Source organism: Pogona vitticeps, chromosome 2 (genome assembly GCF_051106095.1).
Source record: "Pogona vitticeps strain Pit_001003342236 chromosome 2, PviZW2.1, whole genome shotgun sequence".
Lineage (NCBI taxonomy): Eukaryota > Metazoa > Chordata > Lepidosauria > Squamata > Agamidae > Pogona > Pogona vitticeps.
The window spans coordinates 130,325,179-130,348,163 of NC_135784.1; the positions used below are offsets into that span (position 1 = coordinate 130,325,179).

Genomic DNA, 22,985 nt, shown 5'->3' on the forward strand with positions numbered 1-22,985 from the left:
GTTGAAAAGCAGATCAAGGAATAGAGACAGAGCCTGTGTTAGGTGGGGTTCTGCTCCCCATGAAAACCCAGGTTCAAAGTTTGGATGTATATTCCTGGATTATGATTTGAGCCTGGACACCCAAGTTATGGTGTTGGACAGAACTCCATTCATTCACAAAAAGCATGCCGTGCAGTGTCTGAAGCTATCTGTTCTGACTATGGTGACACATGCCTGCATTGATAAGTGAGGCAATAGCGCCACTTAGGACAGAGACAACATATGCACTTGCCTATGCTGGAGAAACTAGTGATATCAGAGAATAAACGGCTTCATTCTCTTTTTACACTAGCCAGGGTTGTAATCTGAATTGTATTTGACTAAATTCCGCAAACCAAATCTCATTCCACCAAACCTGAATGTAACAGGCCAAGCTCATACAAGAGGACTTTCAAATCTTTTATTTCCAGCTTGCCCCACTTAAGAGGCATACCCATGTCTCGCTGCATTCTTGCTCTTGCCAAGCCTAGACTTCCCCTCGCTCCTGACAAGTCAAGATCTCCACCTATTCTAAGATGAGCCTGTTTAGATTTAGGATGTGCTGAATCTCTTAAATGAAGAAGGGGGAATATGGGGCAAGTAATACATACTTAATATTTCAGATTTTTCTACAACTTCTGCTGAAACTGATGCTTTCAGCAACTAGTATTTTGAAGACTGCTGTTGCTAATTATATTCACAAGAAAATCTACTTTTTCCAGAAGTTCTTTTCTGTCTAGTCTATTCTAAAGTGGAAAACAGTTGAAACATGTCAGTTTCACGTGTAACATATGTTTTAAGTCCCCAAATCTATTCGCCATGTAGCAACCCAGAAAAAAAAAGTCAGCTTGTAATCGCAGTGTAACAGCAAAATTTAGTTAAGGAAAATAAGCTCCTATCTAGAACCTTAAGCAAAGCAGATAAGTACATAGAAAGGGAAGAAGCACATAGAAATAACAGAAATAACACCACTTACAGCTAAAGTGATTTTGCCTAGAATTTCTTCTGGAATAACGTCATCTAATACACTATATACATATTTGTAAAATTTGTCAAACGAGGTAGACATGAGCTCCATACAGATCCAACAGTCACCCTAGAAAAGGAGAAGGAAAGACAGAAATCTTTACACTGTTGTCAAGTGGAATTAAAACCTGGGATACTCAATATGTACCCCTTTCTGATGGATTGGCACGGCAAGAGAGGACATGCGCTACACACAGCATTGATGCAAATCCCATTTTACTAATCTGGAGAAATCAGAACAATTGGCATATACCTTTCATCGAAAGAATTCAGTAATTCATCCTGACAAAATATTATGTTCCCTCTTTTGTCAAATGGCAATTTATCTCATTAAATAGAAGATTGTTTTACTTTTGCTGAACATATTGCTTCATTACAGTAACAACTACAAATCTGAAAATAGATCTTGCAGACATTTATAAAACACTTCATAGAAACACATTGCCTATTCCTGATGCCAAGCTTGCTGGCTTGCAGTTTCACAAACCTTCGTTACAACAGATGTAGCCAGTTTTCCTATAAAAAGAGCTCCACATCTTGTTTGTCCTACATCAGCTATCAGAACAAATAATTGCTAACAGATTGTATTTAATCTTGTCAAACTTTCCCACTAAGTTTGTCATGGGCAATATTATTATTTTTTCTATAATTACACACAGGCAAAGTATGCAGGCACGCAGGCACGCACGCACACAGAGAGAGCTTTAGATAAAAATAATAAGTTATAAACAATGGCACTGTGTTCCTCATAACCCTTTGATTACTTTAGATACCAGCACCACCACACTCTTTCTGCAATGTACTGTCAGTGGAGAACACCACACATGTTCTTGGGCGACTCCTAGGTCTCGCTTCATGACACCATGGCCCAAAACACCTCAGTCAATACCCTGCTCCAAAATATGTCCCAGAATATGTCTCAGCAATATGCAGGGATCAGACAAAAACACTTCTCAGAATGAAGTGGACACTGTTTCCTGAACAGCCTGCAAGAGTCCCCCACTCAAGAGTCTCAGACTCAGAACCAGGAAGCTCAGGGGGTGATGGTGGGCAAGAAACCAGTTTAGTCTAATCTACTAGTTCACAGTGTTGTTGTGAGGATCAAACTGATAAGAAGATGCAAAGATGAACACACTATGCTAAACTTCCTTGAATGAACAGAAGAACTGAATTCAGGAATTTGGAAAAATATGGAGAGCCATACAATGAGGGGGAGGGGGTGCTTGCTCCTGTTCCTATCATTACTTTCAACATATTTATTTATCTATTTATTTGATTTGATTTGATTTGTATCCCGCCCATCTGGTCTGGTCGAACATGCGACTCCAACAGACTTAAAAAGGATGTGTGATGCATTTGTTTAAGTTATCTGGGAGAGCTGGAATCCATTTATTCATGCGCTGGCTCATGGGGAGAGGTGCAACGGACAAAATAAGACAAATTTAAAAAGCACTATAACATCTCATTAATGTTTTGGATCAATCAGGAACCAAAACTGACAGTATTCTACTCTTAACAGCTGGTGCAATGGTAATTTTTTCTTTACATGTATCTCTCATTCCCCAGCGAGTTTACCCAGGAAACTGCCATCTGCTGGCTCCTGGATAGATGGATTTTGTCACACATGAAAAACCTGTGGAGTTAACCAAATTATATATTACAAATTAAGCAATGTTTGAGTGCCTACCTCTCTGAAGAGTGCTCCATAAAACTGAACAATATATGGACAGTCACTACTTCGCATAACTACATCTAAATCCATTAAAAGCTGTTTTTGCTCCTTTTCATCCACTGTTGATCGAATTCTCTGAAAGAATAAAAAGGGAAGAGATATTATCACCCACTAAGGCAGAGATAATAAGTCGTTGCTAGATAGGTATTTTACAGTATCAATAAAATATTCAAACAGAAAAATCCGAGGCTGCCAAAGACTTTAGTTAGACAGTGGTCTAGCAGATAAATATAAACAGTTGTTTAAAGTAATTAAGTTGAACACATTCTAATTAGCAATTAGGCACAATTACTTCCACAAACAATGGGAATAATACAGGAACTATCAAAGGGTTTAAAAGGCTAGTTATCTTAATACAATGGTGCCTGTCTAATAGATCAGTGGGGTATTATGTTACAACATGCTGTTTCATTTCCAGGCCCCATAGAGCCCCACAATAAGGAGAGCAGCACTGACTGACTGACGAAGAACTGGGTAGCTCAGTACATTGGGGATGCAACAGATTGTGCTGCTGATTGCTCTAATGTTTTTCCTTCTTCCTAATGGCTGCACAGATGACTGTCCATTTCACCCAATCCAATCAAGAGAGAATCAAGTAGGTAATGGATTACAAGCCAAACAGAGGTACTAGGCTAAACACAGTAGTGGAAATGTGAACATCTTAAAAACAGTGGCCAGAATCCTATTAGTGTTTTATCTAAGGTTTAGTAACTTATAACAGCTAATCATGGACTGCTGGGATGCATCCTGACTGTGTATGTGCAGTGATGTGTCAGACTGTGCAATTGAGATGCACACAGCATCTTGTCAATTAGCCCAATTAGCTAATCAAGTTACAAAGACATAAGGCAAACACCAACAGAATTATGTCGACTCTTTTAACATCATCAGCTGAATTAAATCAAAATACTACAATTTAATAATTGATCATTTTGTAGAAAGAGGACTCAAAAATTAAATTTGTGTGTAAATCCTAATTATTGGGAGCTCAAATAATTTATGCCATGAAGTTGATCAGATTTCTACATTCCTTATAAAGAAAATGTTTATTTAAGAAGCAAAACAATTCACTAACCATACATATTAATCCCCCTCCTTCAAAGCTACTGGAAATCATTTTCTATGTATCCATTTTCCATGGCACGAGTGGTACAACTTGGGAAAAGTTTGAGAACGTTTAGAGAGGTAATAAACACCTGCCACTGCGAAAGAAAAGAACTTTTGGCAAGCCGTGACGCTACTTGTTAGTATCAGACAAAGAGACCTCTCAGGGTTCATATCTTGACTAGCAGCACCCTCTGCAGTTAAGCCTATGTAATGCTCACATTCTAAATAATGTCATTTTGCTCTTCAGTCTGTTCAATCTCTCCCCTCCTCTTTTAAAAAAAACTTTAGAAAACAACTGTAGTTCACCTTTTACAATAAGGAAGAGATCAACAATATCTCCTTGGATGAAGATCAGTTTTTGCAAATTTTCCATAATAATTTTGAAAGTCATGTAAAATGTTATATGATTTTAATAATGCAGTTTTGTAAATAAATGTCATCCAATGGAGACAAGGGGAGTGGTTTATCCTTTGAGGAAACAAATCAGTCATAAATAAGAAGAAAACGCATTTCAAACAATGTGTGTCATGAATTTTCTGTCATCATGGGTAGAGTCTAAAACAGTACACATCCCCCTCAGTAAATTTCAGTGCATAGACAATTATTGCTGTTGCCTGAACAGGTCACAGGAATAGTAATATAGCAAAAAAGTTATTTTATTAAAGAGACAGAATACATGCAAAAACAAAATCGCTGGAGCTCCTTTGGCAAGAACTGTATTGGTTAGTTAAGTTGGGTAAATGCAATGTCAGAAACTGCAGGAGGAAATTGTTGCTTGTTAACAAGTCACTATTTATGTCTTTTGTCACACACAGATTGCTTTTGTACACAGTGAAGAATGCAAGTTTTTAAACTAGCAGGATTCACTGTGGAAATTTATGCCACTGCACAGAAACGGATGTTAACTAATCAACAGGATTTGGCCAATGAAATGTGTGCAAAGTAACATTCAAGTTTAACATTAAGAAATATTCAATAAATGCTGAATATTACAGGAAAAATGTATTAACATGCAATGAACATTCTTCCAAAGGTGTGGTTGTGGCATCCGCCCAGGTCATGCATATTCATATGCTATCTGCACAGACCAATGGGAGTGCTGGAGGGGTGGAGTCACAAGGTATAAGAGACTCAGCAGCAGGAGGAGTTTAGATAGGGAGTTTGAGATAGAGTTTAGTCAAGAGTGTTAGGGAGTTGAAGAGATTGAGAGAGTTTTGAAGTTTGGGCTAGAGAGGTGGTTGAGAGTGAATAAAGGAGAATGTTTAAGAGTTAACAACATTGCTTGTTCTGTCAACACCAGTATCAATAAACAATTTCTATTTGATTGTTTTAAAATTACATATGGCCTGGACCTCAATTATTAATAATAGGTATTGTTAATGGAATCAACTGGTGGGAGCTGAGGGGCACGTAGAGTGAGCTCTTCGTTTGGTGAAACAAGCAGGGGCCACGTGGAGATCATGACAGTGGTATTAAGCAGAATGAAAAGTAGAGCAATGAAATGGTAAAGTACTATCCCTCCATCTAAGTTTGACAATCATCTTCCTTGGTACAGAGCATGCAGGGATCACTAACTCCTTCAAAGAGTGCCTTTTTGTGGCATAAATATTAATATCAGCATTATAATCTGGCAATCCATTTTCTGGTATCAGTTTGAATCTGTTACCCAATCTTTTCCCCCACAGATGGTAGTGATAGCATTTTCTAGCTCAAATAACCAATACTACATGAGAACTAATCAAATATTTCCCATCTGAAAACTACATATTGAAACTATATTCGGATCCACAAGTGGTAACATTGTATTGCATATCTTACCTTCATTGTTCAGTTTTAATGTTTTCAACAACTTTTAACCACCATTTACTCTTCCGCCTCTTAAATCTGGTTAAGTGTAATTACAAATTGCAAATCAATCAATCAATCAATCAATCCCGTAAACCCAGCTCTGCAATTGTGGGCACAGATAAAGCCCACACAGGATCAAAACGGAGCTAAAGGCCCAGGGGAGCAAGATATCAAACTACAGAACCGTTCACCTCCAGGTCACTGGCTGAAACCCATCTGACAGCCATTCCGTGCTATTAAAAATATGGCAGGTTTGTAATTGATTTGGCATCAAGGACTGAACTGTTGAGGTTATGTGTTCCAATGAACGGTGACCCTAATAGGATTTTTAACATGCTGCAATGTTCAAGGAGTTGTTTATCCATTGTCATGAAGCTCTCAATGGGTTTTCAGACCCAAGTGGGGATATGAACTCTGGTCTCCTGGATTCTAGTCCACCACTCTACTCATTACATGACAGTGTCTCTCAAGGCCTGAACTACATGTTACATTAAAAGCATCCTTAACTAAAATGCCTACAACTAGAGAAAGACACTTAATTATTTGGATCCCTAGATCTGAATATCTCTCTGTGGCAGCACAGCTGTCGAATGTCTACTCAGCCCTCCTCCAGACTGGCTGGCTCTCTAACCTGTTGTCATGAGCCACCAGGGGTCCTCCTGCTCTGGTGGTGTGCCAATCCAGGCAGGAGCTCAGCCAGCCCAGCCAGCCTCCCCCAACAGCTGACCACTCCGAGAAGGAGGTGGTCAGCTGACAGAGGTGGCAGGCTAGGCTGGCTGAGTTCCTACCCAGACTGCCACACCACCAGAGCAGGAGGACCCCCAGCAGCAAACGAAAACAGGTCAGTGGATCAACTGGCCAAGGGAGGGCTGAGCGGACACTCAGCAGCTATGCTGCCACGCAGAGATATTCGGATCTAGGGATCTGAATAATTCAGCACCCTTCTCTAACCCTGTTCCTGTTTCTCTACAAAAGAGAATTTCAGCTCTCCCTACTTGTTTTCTGGTTTATTTGTTTTTAAACTTTTCTTACCTGGAACCACTATTGAGCCAACCCCTCCCCAATGAAGTTCTTATCTGAAGGAAAGCAGCACTTAGTGTGGCAAATAGTTGCTTCCCAGGACAATTTTTAAATAGAGTGGAGTCAAAGAGCTAACATTTCACAGCTTTATCCAAAGGGTGCAAAGTGGCCTTTTCTTAAGAAAGAGATATGGCCAATTTTGACTATGTTAATTAAGAACATTTATTGACAAGAGATGTGTACTTCTGCACCCAGCAATCACATACAGTGGTGCCTTGCTTAACGAGCGCACCGTATAACGATGAAATCACATAGCGATCCGTTTTTTCGGATTGCTAATGCGATCGCTCAACATTTTTCCAATAGGGGAAAATTCGCTTTGCGAAGACCGGTAAGCGTTTCGCTTACCGATCTTCGCAAAACGAACCCCGACGATCAGCTGTTCGGCGGCCAAAATGGCCGCCGGAAGCCTGGAAATGGCCCAAAATGGCCGCACGCAGCGTTTTCATGCCCTCGTTAAGCGAGGCGAGGGCGCGAAAATGGCTGCCGGCCATCCTGAAGCATCGCTGAACGGTGAGTATTTGGCCCATTTGGAACGCATTAAACCATGTTTAATGCGTTCCAATGGAAATCCCTGCCCCGTTCAGCGATGCTTCAGCATAGCGAAGGTTAATCTGGAACGGATTAACCTCGCTATGCGAGGCACCACTGTACTAGAAACATTTCGATTGCCACAGCAGAATCAGCCTGATCTGCTTACCAATCTTTATATGCTGACACATTCTGTAGTAGAAATGTTTCAACCTTCCCCTCTACATCACCCCCCTTACAAATTGCTTGATAAAGTTACAATGGTCTGTACAGAGAAGGCTGATTTTGCTATCTATTCTAAAGATACAATTCTACTGGTAATTTCCAAATTAATTAATTAATGCACGTCATCCTCAGATATGCGTGCTCTGAAGTAAACCAGTGACCCTGCCTGCAAAACATATCCACAATATTCTCCTTGATTGCATTAAGGTAAAGGTAAAGGTTCCCCTTGACAATTTTTGTCCAGTCGTGTCTGACTCTAGGGGGCGTCGCTCATCCCGCTCTTCAAGCCATAGAGCCAGCGTTTGTCCGAAGACAATCTTTCCGTGGTCACATGGCCAGTGTGATTTAGATACGGAACGCTGTTTACCTTCCCACCGAGATGGTACCTATTTATCTACTCGCATTTGCATGCTTTCGAACCGCTAGGTTGGCGGGAGCTGGGACAAGCAACGGGTGCTCACTCCGTCACGTGGATTCGATCTTACGACTGCTTGGTCTTCTGACCCTGCAGCACAGGCTTCTGCGGTTTAGCCCACAGCGCCACCACGTCCCTAATGATTGCATTATCCATGCACAACTATTCCAGCAGTGCTCTGACTATGCCTCCATTTTCTTTAAGATCCTTTTTCATATATTGGATAGGTACCCATTTTCAATGGTTTCCAGTATCCAAGTTGCCTCCCAAGTTTCTATAAGATTTTGCCCTTGAAAACTAAGATTCCAGACAGACAGACAGACATACGGACACAGACTGATAGACAGACAGACTTCACTTGAAAATGTTTTCTCCCTTTAGCCTCTTTTCTTATCATCATTCCACCTACCCAATAGCTGCCCTGGGATAGGGAGTAATTTCATATAGAAAGATATCTCAAGCAAATAATAATAATAAAAAAAGCACATAGGCATTCTGGAAATAAAGAGTGAAATTATTTCCTTGAATTAAGTAGAATATTAGAAAGGAAGTAAGAAAGAGCCTTGGATGTTACGTGAAAGAGAAGGAACGAAAGAAGTCATCCATACAGACAGAAAAGCACTAGAAGAGGACTTTATAAGACTTATTAAACAGAATCCAAAAAGCCTGTGCAATCTACAATTGCACCAGAAAACTAGACAGCAGTGTAAGCACCTTCACTCAACTGCCCTCACTGCCACTCAAACGTAAATCTGATGAGCAGCAGGTACTGTATACACAGACAGAAATCACTAAGCCAAGCATGCTGCATGTCAACAAGAGAAATATGAAGCCTACGGAAAGTCCAAGCCCATTCCATTTTTTTACAGCATGGCAAATCCCCTACTAACTGGTTATTCTTGTTGTTTAGTCGTTTAGTCGTGTCCGACTCTTCGTGACCCCATGGACCACTGCACGCCAGGCCCTCCTGTCTTCCACTGCCCCCTGGACTTGGGTCAAATTCATGTTGGTAGCTTTGATGACACTGTCCAACCATCTCATCCATAGGTTATTACCATACAGCAATTAAAACACTCCCAGGAAGGCTCATGTAGATGGCTGCTCTTTCATCTTAGAATTTTGCTATAGTGATCCTCTATAGTAGAACTTTCTGAAATGCATTCCCTTTTCCCACAACAAACACCAAGTGAGCAACTACCACCAGAGAAAGTCCTGTCACTGTCCATTAACACAATGAAGGAAATCAGCAAACACCTATAGGTAACTACAGGTTCTATGGGAGTGAGACAATATCAGTGTTTTCACATGAAGGCAAAGGATGATGGTGAGAAGGGCTACAGTATTTCTTATTATGTCTTTTATAGTTGCAGACTAGACAAGTTTTGCTAGACTTCATTGGTTTCCTAAATTGGCTTTATGGGAAAAAAATCTAATTACGTACACATGCACATCAATTTTCATTTCTCTAACATGTCTACATAATCCTTCCTGGCACAGTGGGTAAGGGTCTATTTCAAAATCAGGCAGAAATTATCAGCCAACAGTATAGCAATACCAGGAAAGGGGAAAGCAACAGCCCTCTATGCGAATCGGGGGGGGGGGGGGGGAATCAAGAGGCCATTCTGCCCCAGGTGCAGACTCGGTATGCTGCTTGGTTTTGAAATGGCTGTCTGAAGGTTTCCTCGCGAGTAAAAGGCTACTTTTTATCAGGATGCCATTTGCAAAATTCCCCATTGACTGTGATGGTCAGCATGTTTGGATGGATGGGGCTCTGAAGGCTCCAACTTAAAGCCTTCAAGCTCTAGGCACTTAGTGCTGGAACAATGTTTCTGGTGTGTACAGCTCCTAACTACCTACCTGTTCCACTAGACCTCTGCTGTTTGTGTCTTTGGACTGTATTCAGACTTGCTTCTCATGCTGACCCTGTGTTTCGAACCCTGGAACTGTCTTCAAACTGCCTTTCTAATCTGTAGCTGCTCTACTGTTGTGCTGCCTGAAGCTGGATAGATACACAGAAAAAAGTAAATTAGCATTCTCCTAGTACAGTGGTGCCTTGACTTACGAACGTCCCGACATAGGACCATTTCCAGTTACGACCAGCTCCGGCAAAATTTTGCTTCTACTTTTGACCGGAGCTTCGAGTTACGAAGAGAAAAAGGCAGGGAAAAAAGGTGGGCAATTCAAATTGCTAACTGTTGGTGACGAAGAGGCTGCTTCTTTGTAGCTCTTTCGCCCCAGCAGTTAGTGAGTGTGCGATCAGAGGAGGCTTCAGACTGCCTGATACGGTGCTGCTTTCTACTTTTTAAAAACTGTTCTGGGTGGGTTTTGCAGCGTGATTTTGGGCTGGTGGGGTTGTGTTTCTGCGCTGTGATGGGTCTTGGAGGATTTGTTTGTTTTTTGTTGTGTTTTATTCCCCCTTTTCCAATGGGTCTTGCACTCTGTTTGGTTTTTGGATTTTTTGTTTGCATTTCCGATGAATCTTCCACGTTCTGTTTGCTTTTTGGGTTTTTTTGCTTGCATTTCCAATGAGTCTTGTACTCTCTGTTTGATTTTTAGCTTTCTTTTTTTGTATTTCTTGTTTGCTTTTCAGTTTTTTCCCCTTTGGCTGGAACGGATCAATCAAGTTTCCAATGGGTCTTGCAGTGTTTGTTTGCTTTTCTGTCCCTCCCTCTTCAGCCAGAATGGACTAATCACGTTTCCGATGGGTCTTGCAGTGTTTTGGGTTTATTTATTTATATATTTTTTTGTGATTTTTAAAATTGCATTTCAATGCATTCCTATGGGACATGGTGCTTCGAGTTACGACCATTTCAAGTTACGACCAGAGTTCCAGAACCAATTAAGTTTGTAAGTCGAGGCACCACTAGTAGGAGAGGAAGGGATGAGAGAGAACAAATTCCTTCCTAGACAGTGTTCAGTAGTGTAATTTGGAGACATCAACACTGATGCGGGATGAAAAAAATTGATTGAAGAATTTCTAAGATTCCACAAATGTATAGCTCAAGTCCTTTTTTTTCTCCATCATCTTATGATTAGCAGGATACAGAATGTGGGAAATGTTCTTCCCTGTTAAAAATTTTCTGTTCATTTAAGATAACAGTCTTAGAATATGCAGAGTATATTCCAGAAGGTATCATTGCTGACACCTGAGTTGGGCATGGCATTCACACCTGCTCTTGACATCCATTTATTCTGCAGCCAGGAATTATTTAGAAAATGTAGTAACCAGAAAAAAAGCAGGAAATAAAATCCCTGTGATCACTGACTATTAATTATTCTTATCACCAATGAGGGCAATGAAGTATCAAGTAACTATTAATGAAAACAAAGCAATGTGGGTTCCTGGAGGTAAAAGTCATTGATAACATTTATCTCAACACACAAAGTTTTGCAAATGGATTCAGCCAGATTGTGATAATACTGTATGATATTTTTAAAGGCACAAAATACATCTAGTCTATGTGCAAGGCAGATGAAAAATTACAAATTAGAACTCTCATGAGCTTTAATAATATCCAGAAACATAATGAACGAGAGCAGCACCTCACAGAAACAAGAACTGTCATCCACCCCAACTCTACCCTCAAGATACCAACTACTGCAGCATGCTTAAACTATTTTAAAAAAAAAAGGTGTGGGGGAGACTAATCCGTTTCACATAGGACCTTGAATGGTCAACTGCAGAAATTTGCTTCCTAGTAGGATGAGCTGGATTTAAACTAGTGACTTGGAGGTGAAAGATCTCAGATACTATAAAACAATGGTCTCTCAAGCTCTGCCTGTCATTTAATGTATGTGTGTGCTTTATTTAAAAGCTCTTCACTACACCAGATAAGCCATTATCAACATAGTATTGTCAGCTAATACAGACTTCATAATTAAGGGAGAGGGAAAATAAAAAGCAACTGCTGAGTGTCAGATGGAGAGACATTAAATTCTCCATCGTGAGCTGTCCCTTCTGCCTGGAAATACAAATATAATTATGGGCATCACCTACTTTTACAGCCATAATTTGCCCACTTGGTTTGTGGACCATTTTGTTGACAGAACCATAAGCGCCTCGTCCAATTTCTCCAAGGTCTTTCAAGTCCTCTGCAGTAAAATCCCAATGCTGTTCAGGGGAAATCTTCAATTTTCCTGATGATTCAATGCTGTGTGTTCTCAGTCTCTCTCTGTCAAAAAATTTGGGAAGGAATTTTTCCACAATTTAAATAGTTTGAAACTTTGTTTCATCAGCACTAATTAAAAGCATTATATAAAGGAGTGTACATAAGGCTAATGCATAAACAAACAAACAAACACAAACAAACTCCAAGCAGGAGCTAAATAAGGGGCGGAAGGTATGAGGCTGGGATCGGGATTAAAGTAACTAGACTTCTCAGCAATTAAATAGAATCAAGTCCATGTCTTACATTACAGCTTCAATTCTGTGGATGTTTATAAATTCCTATATAAAATTATCAGATTCTTATGACCCTAGAATCAGCTGTGTCAGGAAATGTGTGACATCTTCATTCCTCTGGAGTTATAGGCTGGTGACTAAACAATGTTCTTCTTTTTATTACTTGCATAAAGAGCATTCATGCCTGCTGGTTGCTGGGTTTTTAAACAGGAATACTGGTTTTAATGGAAAACTGAAAACTTGCACGATCCCCTCACTTAATTCCAAAATACATGTAAAACCACTATTTTGTCATGGTATGAAATAAGTCAAATGACTGTGCACATTTGTAAGAGTAAGAAAGTACAGTGGGGTCTTGACTTGAGAACTTAATCCGTATTGGAAGGCGGTTGTCAAGTCAAAAAGTTCTCAGGTCAAATCTGCATTTCCCATAGGAATGCATTGAAAACCATTTGATCCGTATCTGCTCTTTTCCGTCCATAGAAACTAATGGGAAGCTGCTATTCCGCCTTCGACCACTAGAGGGGGATATTTTGTTTCTTAGGTCAAGAAAGGTTCAGGGAAGGCAGGGAAAATACAGTCCAGGCAGTACCAGGCAGTCCGAAGACTGTCTCCCAATCCACTCTCTAAACGCTGGGAGGAGTGAGGAAGCAGACAGGCACCCTTTTCACTGGCCAACAGTTAACTGAAAGTTCAAATTTTGCACTTTCCCTGCCTCCCATGTGTTTTTTTTTTCAGTTCTTAACTCAAATCTAAGTATGTAAGTCAAGTCAATATTTTCCTATGAGAGTGGTTCTTAAGTCAAAATGTTCTTAACTCGAGCCGTTCTTAAGTCAAGACCCCACTGTATATAGATTCTTCTGTAGGCTATTTTTAAAACCAGAAAAATACCAGATTTATATATATAGGTTCTTTTTGCTGGTAAATGGCTTTGCATGAGGAAATGCTTATTATTTTCTAGTTTTGTTTCCCAATAAGCAGTGACTATCTCATGACGTGGATTTCTCTAGCATTTTGTACGCAGATCTTCCAACCCATAATTTCTGTCATTACAAAATATGAAGTCTAAGCATATTTAATAAGAGGCAAGTTTCAAAACTTCCTAGGATCTCCTTCTGCAAAAGCAGGACTCGACTGCTCCAGGCCCTCCAACTTTTACTCTGAAAGTGCTTCAGAGTTAGCATTTTTAAAATTGTCTTTCCTTACCCTAAATCAAAGAGAGCAAAGAAAAAGCCTGCTAAAACTGACCGACTTGATGGGGCAAAAGTCTGGCCTAAGGTTGGCCTGAGGTACTAGTTCAATCCATATATTATCTGACCAAGTATTGGGCTTATGTGCTCCATTACTTCTTTACACACCGTCACACACCCTCATCCACAGCAAACCATTTCACTGTTATATCTGAACAACTAGACTATGGTTTCTACAAACTACAATTTGCCTGCAAATCACCATTTCCTTGTGATTGCCAACTATAATTTGCCAGGGAAGAGCAAATATAGAAAGATACTAGAGGAAACAGGTTCATTTCTGTCATGCCAAATGCCAAAATGTGGTTTGGTGGCACAGATAAACTCCAGTTTCTGATAATACCAGAATCTTCCCCTTTCTCTAACAACCCAACTCTACACATTTTATTCCCTAATACAGGATTAAAGTATATATCACAAATAACAATATTGCATCAATAATGCAACACTGAGGACAAAAAAATATTTCTTTAGCACCTCTGTATTCCATATTTTAATTAACCAAGCACAAGGATTTACAATATAGTTGATTTTTCTACAACTGTCAGTCAATAAGAAAGGAATTATTGAAATTAAACACTGATGTTTAATTTCAGAAAATCCATCTCCACTTACAATTGCTATATGGAATAATTTGCCTTGCAAACAGCATCACACTGATGCTGGGAATTATTTGTAAACCACTGGCATATTGCACGTCATTGGTAACATGAAAACATCCATATTTTAGGAGGACTCTAGCAGATGTCAAATGCTACTGAGAAAACAATAACAAAACCTACAGGGAATAAGACATTCCTAATAATACAAGCAGGTGCCTTGGTGTCCTACTAATTGCCCTTTGCAGTTATGAGAATGAAAATATACTGTGCTTCCCCGAAAAGAAGACAGAGTCTAATATTAATTTTTGGTCCAAAAATGCATTAGGGCTTATTTTCAGGGGATTTTTTTTCCATGTACAACAATTTACATCTATTCAAATACAGTCACGTCATCTTCTTCTGGTTGCTGCACAATGGTGGAGGGTGGGGTTTCACTTAACTGGGACTTATTCTGGGGATAGGGCTTATATTACGAGCATTCTGAAAAATCATCTAGGGCTTATTTTCAGGGTAGGTCTTATTTTCATGGAAATAGGGTAGAACTTCACAAGAGCAGATCTTGTTCTTAAATCTGCTACTCTTAGGCTATTGAAGAATCAAGTAATTATCTAACTGGTGATAGAAACAACCATGCTGTCACAATACGATTTCTTTTTTATAAGGTAGCTAATTATTTAATGCTCTGATACATCACCGACATGTTACAAGCACATAGTTCACCATCACCTAAGAAAAGATTTGCCTGGTTTTTCAGAACTTACTTATGCATCTGTGATGTGTCAGAGAATTCAAATGGCATGTCCCCATTCCGATTATCTTCGGACTGGGGTAATTAAGTAGCTGTCACTCATCTGGATTCATCCTTGTTAAAACCAATGCATAAAACAAGATCCAGCAAGTTTAACCAAAATATTAAGTGGAATATATCTGTCAAAGTCAAGCATGTTTTACTTTGTGGTCCAATTCTCAGTTTGTTCAGATACCCAAGGGAAGTGCTCATTTAGTTCTACTCATCACATCTACCTAATAATGCCCATTACAAACAGATCTGAATGTGAACTCTCAGCAACATATTAACCTATCAGAAGCTTGTCTGCAAGCATATGTGGAAGATAAGAAGACAGAGATCAAAGGCACAATCAAAGAACAATTATACACATATCTAAAAATCAGCAGGTTGTTTCGGGCTGCTACATTTAAATAAGGCTAAAACAATCTTATTTTCAACATGCCCTACTCTTCTCCACAGAAATGCAGAACTCTTTGAATCAATACCCCTATGAGAGCAAGGGATTTACAATCTGCTGAAATGCTTCACTGAACTACATTTCATCAGCACAAGAAAGCAACAGACAGCCAAACAAAGGCAACAATCAAACTAATACTCAGCATTCCGGAGGAATTCAAACTTAATCACTTACAAGTAAGTCATCTGGAATGTTCAAAATCTATAAGACTATATCTTTGTCCAACTACTACAAAGCTGGGATGGCCTGAATAATTACAAGACAACACATGAGCTGAATCCCATGTTTAAGGCTTGTTACATGGTACAGATGACAAAGAAATCTTACTTTTATACCATCTTGCCTGCACACAGTCAATATGAAGACTTTCAGTGAATCTTTTTGTAGCTGGAGGGTGTAGACAGCATCCTCAGAGGTATGAGAGCAAATAATTTTGCAATATGTTTACCCTTCTTTGTTGCTTAATGAAAACAGAGGGTTTATTAACAGACTCAGAAGAGTGGTTAGTGCTACCTTAAATGAAAGTGTACTTCCAGCAGGACAAAAGCTGAGGAGGCAGGGAAGGAAGTGAAGGTAACACCTGCTCTAGCTATACTGTCCACCATCTGCCCCAGGGCCACTGACTACTAAATGGGCAGGAGATCAAGGTCTCATCAACCACTAAGCAGTGGTTCCCAACCTTGGGTCCCCAGGTGTTCTTGGACTACAACTTCCAGAACTGCTGGCCAGCACAGCTAGTGGTGAAGACTTCTGGGAGTTTTAATCTAAGAAAAACTGGGTAATCCAGGGTTGGGAATCATTGTGTGGAAAGGGGCAGGACAGCCAAAAAAAAAAAAAAAAAAAAGCCAAAGAGAAAACCAGACACATGGTGAGAATGAACCATCTCTCATTTGCCCAAGAGCTAACTGACGTCAAGTCCCTTATCAGAAGGAAACATCCGAGGGAGCATGCTTTCCTCTTCTTACTGAGGTTTTATTACTGTTATTTTACTTGAATTCCTCTAAGGATTGGGTATAAATAACTTAAATAAAGAAAAGAAGGCTTAAATAAACAAAAGAGCCTTGTGGTGCAGTGGCTGAATTGCAGTAAGGCAGCCAAGACTCTGCTCATGACCTGAGCTCAATCCCAATGAGCTCAGGTAACTAGCTCAAGGTTAATTCAGCCTTCCATCCTTCTGAGGTTGGTCAATTGAGTATCCAGCTCATGTCGGGGTGGGGCGCGCAATGTATAGCCTCCATAATTAAACTGTAACCCAGTTTAAACTGTAAACTTTAAAGCAGAATGCTTTAAACACTTCTGCGGCAGTATAAAGCAGCACACTGTTGCATTCTTCCTCATTGTCCACTTGTACAATAATGTACTGTTGGGCAAAGCATTTCACTTTTCTAACAGCCGTAAATTCTGTTGCCAAGTGATGCATGGAAGATAGGAATATATCTGTGAAATTTCTCTGTCATCCAAGTGAGGTTATCTGGAAGTTCAGTACTGTAATGGCAACTGGATTTCTTTCTTATTAGGTTAAAATGTTTCACTACTCATCCAAGTATCTTCTTCAGTCTGAGAAGAGTTGGTAGGAGATCCCTGATATATCCTCCATATATCCATATATATCCTCCATGTTTCTATTCCTAAGCTTTCATTGGATCCTATGATGACTGTACAGTCCAGGAAAGTCAGCTGGTTGTCTCTAGTGTCTTCCCTGGTGAACTTGATATTTGGGTCCACTGCATTTATGTGGTCCGTGAGCTGGAAGATAGAAATCTACAGAAAACCTACACACACTGACCAATACCTGAAATTTGACTCTCATCACTCATTGCAACACAAACTATGGGTCATCAGGATGCTCCACCACAGAGCAAGAAACATCCCCACCTCCACAGAAGTCAAGAAGAAGGAAGATAGACATCTGAAGACAGTCCTTAAGGCCTGTAGAGATCCAAAATGGGCCTTCAACAAGGCAATGTCCTGACCTAGCAGGACAATGCAACAATCTGAGAGCCGACCAAAGAACCTGGCCATTCCTTACATGGCACATGTGTCTGAAAAGCTCAAAAGGATTTTTGGTAAACACCACATACCCATGCACTTCAAACCCACAAACATACTAAGGTAGAAACTCGTCCACCCAAAAGACCAGACACCAAAATACAACAGGAGCAATATGGGATATGCAATCTACTGCAAAGAGGAGTGTTCGGAACTCTACATTGGAGAAATCAAACAGCCATTATATAGGAGAATGGCCCAGCACAGGAGGGGCAATGGCTCAGGACCACAACCAGCAGTGTTCCTTGATTTGAAGGACAAGGGCACTCATTTGATGACCAAGATGTACTCATTTTGGACCGAGAAGACAGGTGGTTTGAGAGAGGGATCAGGGAGGCCATACATGTTCATATAGACAATCCCTCACTCAACAGGGGTGGCGGCTTTAGACACAATCTGTATCCTATTTATCATGCTGCCCTTTCATCTGTCCCTAGAAAGATTAGAAACACACACCAGAAAAACCACTGTTAATGACTGTTAATGACCCATGACAATGGGGGGAAAGGACTGCAGAAGAGGGATTTTCACTCACCCTGACTCCTTTGTCCTTCTAACAAGCCGCCTAGAGTGGTAGTAATTGACCAGATAGGCGGGGTATAAATTAAATAAATAAATAAAATAAATAAATAAAGCCTATTCAGACGAGGGGGAAGTGAAACCAAAGTGGAGGATATATCAGGGATCTCCACCAACTCTTCTTAGACTGAAGAAGCTACCTGGATGAACACTGAAATGTTTCAACCTAATAAGAAAGAAGTCTAGTTGCCATGACTATTTCAGAACTAATAGTTAATGACGGTTTAACAGAGCGGATTTTTCTAGGATGAAGTACAAGACAAGGCTGTCCACTTTCACCAATATTGTTTTGTATGGTTATAGAACTGTTAGCTAAAGCAATGAGAAATGATGAATTAATTAAAGGATTAGGTAAAAATTATACAATTAAGATTAATTTATTTGCTGATGACTCATTATTGACCATTAAAAACCCATTAGAAAGTATGGATAATATTAAAAATCATTTAGAAAAATTTGGGGAAACAACAGGACTAACTATTAACTGGCAAAAAACAAAAATAATGATGTTTAATTATAATAAATATAAACAAGAAATGTTTGTAAATAAATACAGTATGGTTTTAAAATGTGTAATTATATTAAATATTTAGGTATAAATATAGTTAAAGTGACTCAAAAATTAAAGGAGCAAAATTTTAATAAATTAAAAGTGATAATAAAGATAAATTGCAGGAGTATTCTAAATTGAAACTATCGTGGTTTGGGAGAATTGCCATGATCAAAATGAAAATATTACCAACAATTAATTTTTTATTCAGGAGAGCCTGAAAAACCCACAACAACCATTTTCATAAGGTGTTTGAAAGTCAAGTTGGATCAAGTTGGACTTATTTTGACAGGGAGCTCCAAGGTTTAGGTTGGGTCCTACTGTCCCACGTGTCTTCTTAGGCATCTGCTAAGTTGTCGGTAAGATTGCTTTCTCTGAATGAGCAAACTGTGGGAAATGATTGGATGACCAAGGAGGTGGAAGGAAGTATTAAAAATAGTAGTAAGAATGTTAGAGGGAGCATTTTTTAAAAAATCTAGGTACAAAGTTCTTTTTTAATTTGAAAGTAAGCACTTTGAATTGATCACTGAGATATTACAGCACATATTCATACGTGTTTGAAGATTAATCAAAACTTTGGTTGTCTCTGTTTGAGCCAGCTGAAATTTTTGGATACTTTTCAGACAGCCCTACAAGAAGTGGACTGCAATACTAGGATGTGTGTTATCATGTCCTGTTCTGCCTTCTCTAGAAATTTCTGCAGCTGGTATATAAACCCTAGGTAGGGAAAAACACGTCTGATGCCAGCTGCCACTTGGGCATCCAGAAGGGAAGCCATCTCTAAACATGCCCAGACTGGAAACCAAAGTTTTCAAGGGGAACACAACCTCCTGTGATATAGGATAAATTCCTGTTATTTGGTCATTAGCAATATCTTGCTTTTGCATGATACACAATACTTAAATGGAGCCTTTGAGGCCATAAACAACAGCAAACTGATGACAAACAACTATGTTATTATTATTATTTTAGAATAAATAAAAGAAAAACAAATAGGAGGTAAGAAAAAAGATGATAAAAAGTTTTGACTATTTTGTCAACAAAGTTATGTCTCTGAACACTCTCTCACTGGCGGTTAGAGAGAACTGAGGAGCAACCATTGGGTGGATTGCTATATGAGCTGTGATGAAGTGGGTTCCCCACCTTGGATAATCCATGTGTTCTTGGACTATAATTCCCAGAAACCTTCACCACCAGCTGTGCTGCCCTCTGAAAGCTTCTATGCCAATGGTCCCTCTAACCAGCATGCACACACATAGAGCTCCATCCGGGCTGTGCACTGGCAGCTGGTGCACAGTGGGGAACTGAACTCCCAACCTCTGGTTCCGCAGCCAGATACCTAACTCACTGAGCTATCCAACAGTTCACATGCCACAAAACAGGATAAATCAATTCAGATAAATTAGACTCAATTTGGGAACTACTTGTGTTCTGAGTACAGTATTTTAGCTTTCTTTCACCCATGTATAAAATGTATTCCACGCATTCTCCTGCTTCCTTAAAATGGTTATACTGTTTAAATAATGGCTGAAATCCTCTTATGACATAATCTTTGGAGGGAAATCACCCCAAAGCAAGAAATCACCATAGAAATTATCAGCTGTCAGTTACTAACTATACAGTAGAAACTTTAATTCAATTCACTGTGTAACTGAAATACACCCATGAAAGGCTCAAATCTATTTATTCTTTTTCAAATGAATTAGACAAAGATCTGGAAAGTTATTACTTGAGTGCCAGATCTGTCTAGTCAATTCACTATTCATAAATTTAAGACCTTTAGGGATTTTCAATCCTATCCCAGAATTTTTTTTTTATTCCTGTGTGCACTACAACTTTTACCAATATTCTCCAACTTCTCATGACAAGCCCTATATTTCAAATGGCATAACTTCATGTCACACAGCATGGCTACAGTTTACCACACAAGGAGATAGGTGGATGTTCCAGATTACTGCACATGCATCAACTATAACTGTAGTTTTTTAAATGACAGCTGTATTAGTCTGTGCAAGTGTATCAGACAAGAAACATCACAAAACAAAAAATGAATGGATGGATGGATAGATGGATGAATGAATGAAGGTAAAAGTGTTTTTGCAACTCAAAGAGTATCTGCTATATTTTAATGTGAGCTTTCATGGATCAAATTCACTTCCTCTCCATGACAATCATTCGTAGATGGCCCCAAGATGAAGAAACAATGGTTGGTTAGTAGACACAAGTTGGAAATTGTATGAATCAATGTGGCATTTCACACTTCATAATGTCTTAAGATATATTTGACATTCAGTTCTTTTCTTTGAAGCTTTGTTCGTAAAAGTGACAATAATTGTTGAGTAAAAGAACCCCAGGCTACAAACAACTACAGAAGAAGCAACGTAATGGTTGTGGGATGACACATTTGGTATTGAGTTAAAAACCCTTGACTTTATCTTTCCAAGCCTCTTCTCTAAAGAGCAATGGTTAGTTGGGAAGGAACCTGGGTTATGGAAAATAACAGCAGATAACAACGTAATTATTGTAGCAGTGTCAGTAAAACCATTCAAATTAAGGATGAAGCCCACATATACACCATCCTCTGCGACTTCGTGCTCACACACAACTATTTCACCTTTGACAATAAAACCTACTGCCGGGGTACTCATATGGATCCACAATATGAGAATATATTTATGGATTGCCTAGTTCAATGCTTTCTCAACTGTGGTACCAAAATCCATTCCTCTATTTGAGGTACATGGATGACTTTTTAAAATCTGGACTCACGGAAAGGAAACCTTGGAGAAATTTCACTGGGAATTCAGTAACTTTCATTCTAACATCCAATAGGGAACATGTGAATCCCCTGTTACAGCAGCTCCACTAGCTGCAATCCTGGAGACAAAACTGCAGAATAAGAATTCAGAGAGAAACAGCTGAGATAAAATATAAATATATGCTGGGTACCCATCTCAAAAGATATATTAGCCAAGGTTTCTTCAATTATTACAAAATGTGAAATGCTACAATAATTATGCTGTTATCTGCTGTTACTGCCCAGGTTCCTTCCCAACTAACCTCTGCCCCTTTACAGAAAGTTTTGAAGATAAAGTCAAGGGTTCTTAACTCATTACAAATGTGTCAGGCCTCAACTACTATCTTACTTCTTCTGTTGCTATTTATAGCCTGGGATTCCTTTACCCACTATTGTCACTTATTACAAAAGATCTTAGAAGAAGAAGAACTGAATATCAAAAGGGGTCTTAAGTCATTACCAGGTGTGAAATGTCACCATGACTTATACAATTTCCAACTGTTGTCTCTTTATCTTCAGACCATGTGCAAATGATTGCCATGCAATGCTACTTATGTCAGAGGAAGTGGACATGGTCCACAACAGCTCACATTAAAATACAGCAGTTAGTCTTTGAGGTGTCAAAATGCTTCTGTCTTCTTTAATTTTTTGTTTTTGTTTTATGTTTCTTGTCCATTATGAGCCAGAATTTTATTTTAACAATAAAAGAATTTTTTGTAAACACCCAAGCAACCATGAAGATGCCAGTATTGCTATTTTCAAAAAAGCCACTATGTTTATAGTGCCAGTGGAAGGACACAGAGACAGAGCATTGTGAACTGCAGATGTAAACAGACAGTTTCATCATACAAAAATAATGAAGGTATATGCTGAAAATACTAAATAATTACTTTTACTAGTACATTCATTCATAATAAGACAATTTTTTTGCAAAGTACTATAATTGTGTTGATGGCTTTTTTGGCTATTATGAAAATATCTGACAATGGGGCTAACAGACAGTTACGCTTACTGTAGCCTGCTGGAAAGTTTCACGATCATCTCCGCTTCTCTCCTTTTGAAAGTGAACGGGGCAATGTGATTACTACCCATTGTTGCTTGAGTATCACTTCAGCCAGGAAAAGAGTTGTAAAAATGACAGGAAAACACAATGCTGTTATCACATAACACAGTAACACATACACACATAGTCATTGAGAAGACAGACTACCTACTGGATAATATACAAAATGAATATACTTTAGTTCCTTACTGAAGATTATAGTATTCCTTGTTGGAAAATAAAAGAGAGAATATAGAATTATATTATAAACTTGTCTTATAACCACTGTTGCTAATGCAGAGCATTGTATAAAAGTAGTGCAAGGCTACAACCTGAAGCAGACTTACTTGGAACTAAATCTTGCTGAAATCAGAATTTCAAGACTTATTGACAGATAAATCTATTTAGAAGTAATATGTAAGCCTTCACAACAAATGTTACACTTTGGTTTATCCCATGATGTAACTTCATCATACCATTTTGAT

General features: G+C 39.1%; 1 protein-coding gene across 14 annotated transcripts in view; it reads right to left on the bottom strand.

Annotated features, from left to right (window-relative positions):
• MAP2K4 (mitogen-activated protein kinase kinase 4) overlaps positions 1-22,985 on the bottom strand; it is a 74,884-nt gene that overhangs the window by 15,842 nt on the left and 36,057 nt on the right. For 9 of the 14 annotated variants that reach the window (XM_072990426.2, XM_072990427.2, XM_078385947.1 and 6 more), the window contains 4 exons: positions 22,471-22,566; positions 11,980-12,154; positions 2,732-2,851; positions 995-1,114 (listed from right to left, as the gene is read on the bottom strand). In XM_072990426.2, coding sequence (XP_072846527.1) covers positions 995-1,114; positions 2,732-2,851; positions 11,980-12,154; positions 22,471-22,566 — 511 coding nt within the window. The other 5 variants (XM_078385944.1, XM_072990428.2, XM_072990429.2 and 2 more) reach the window with 2 other exon arrangements.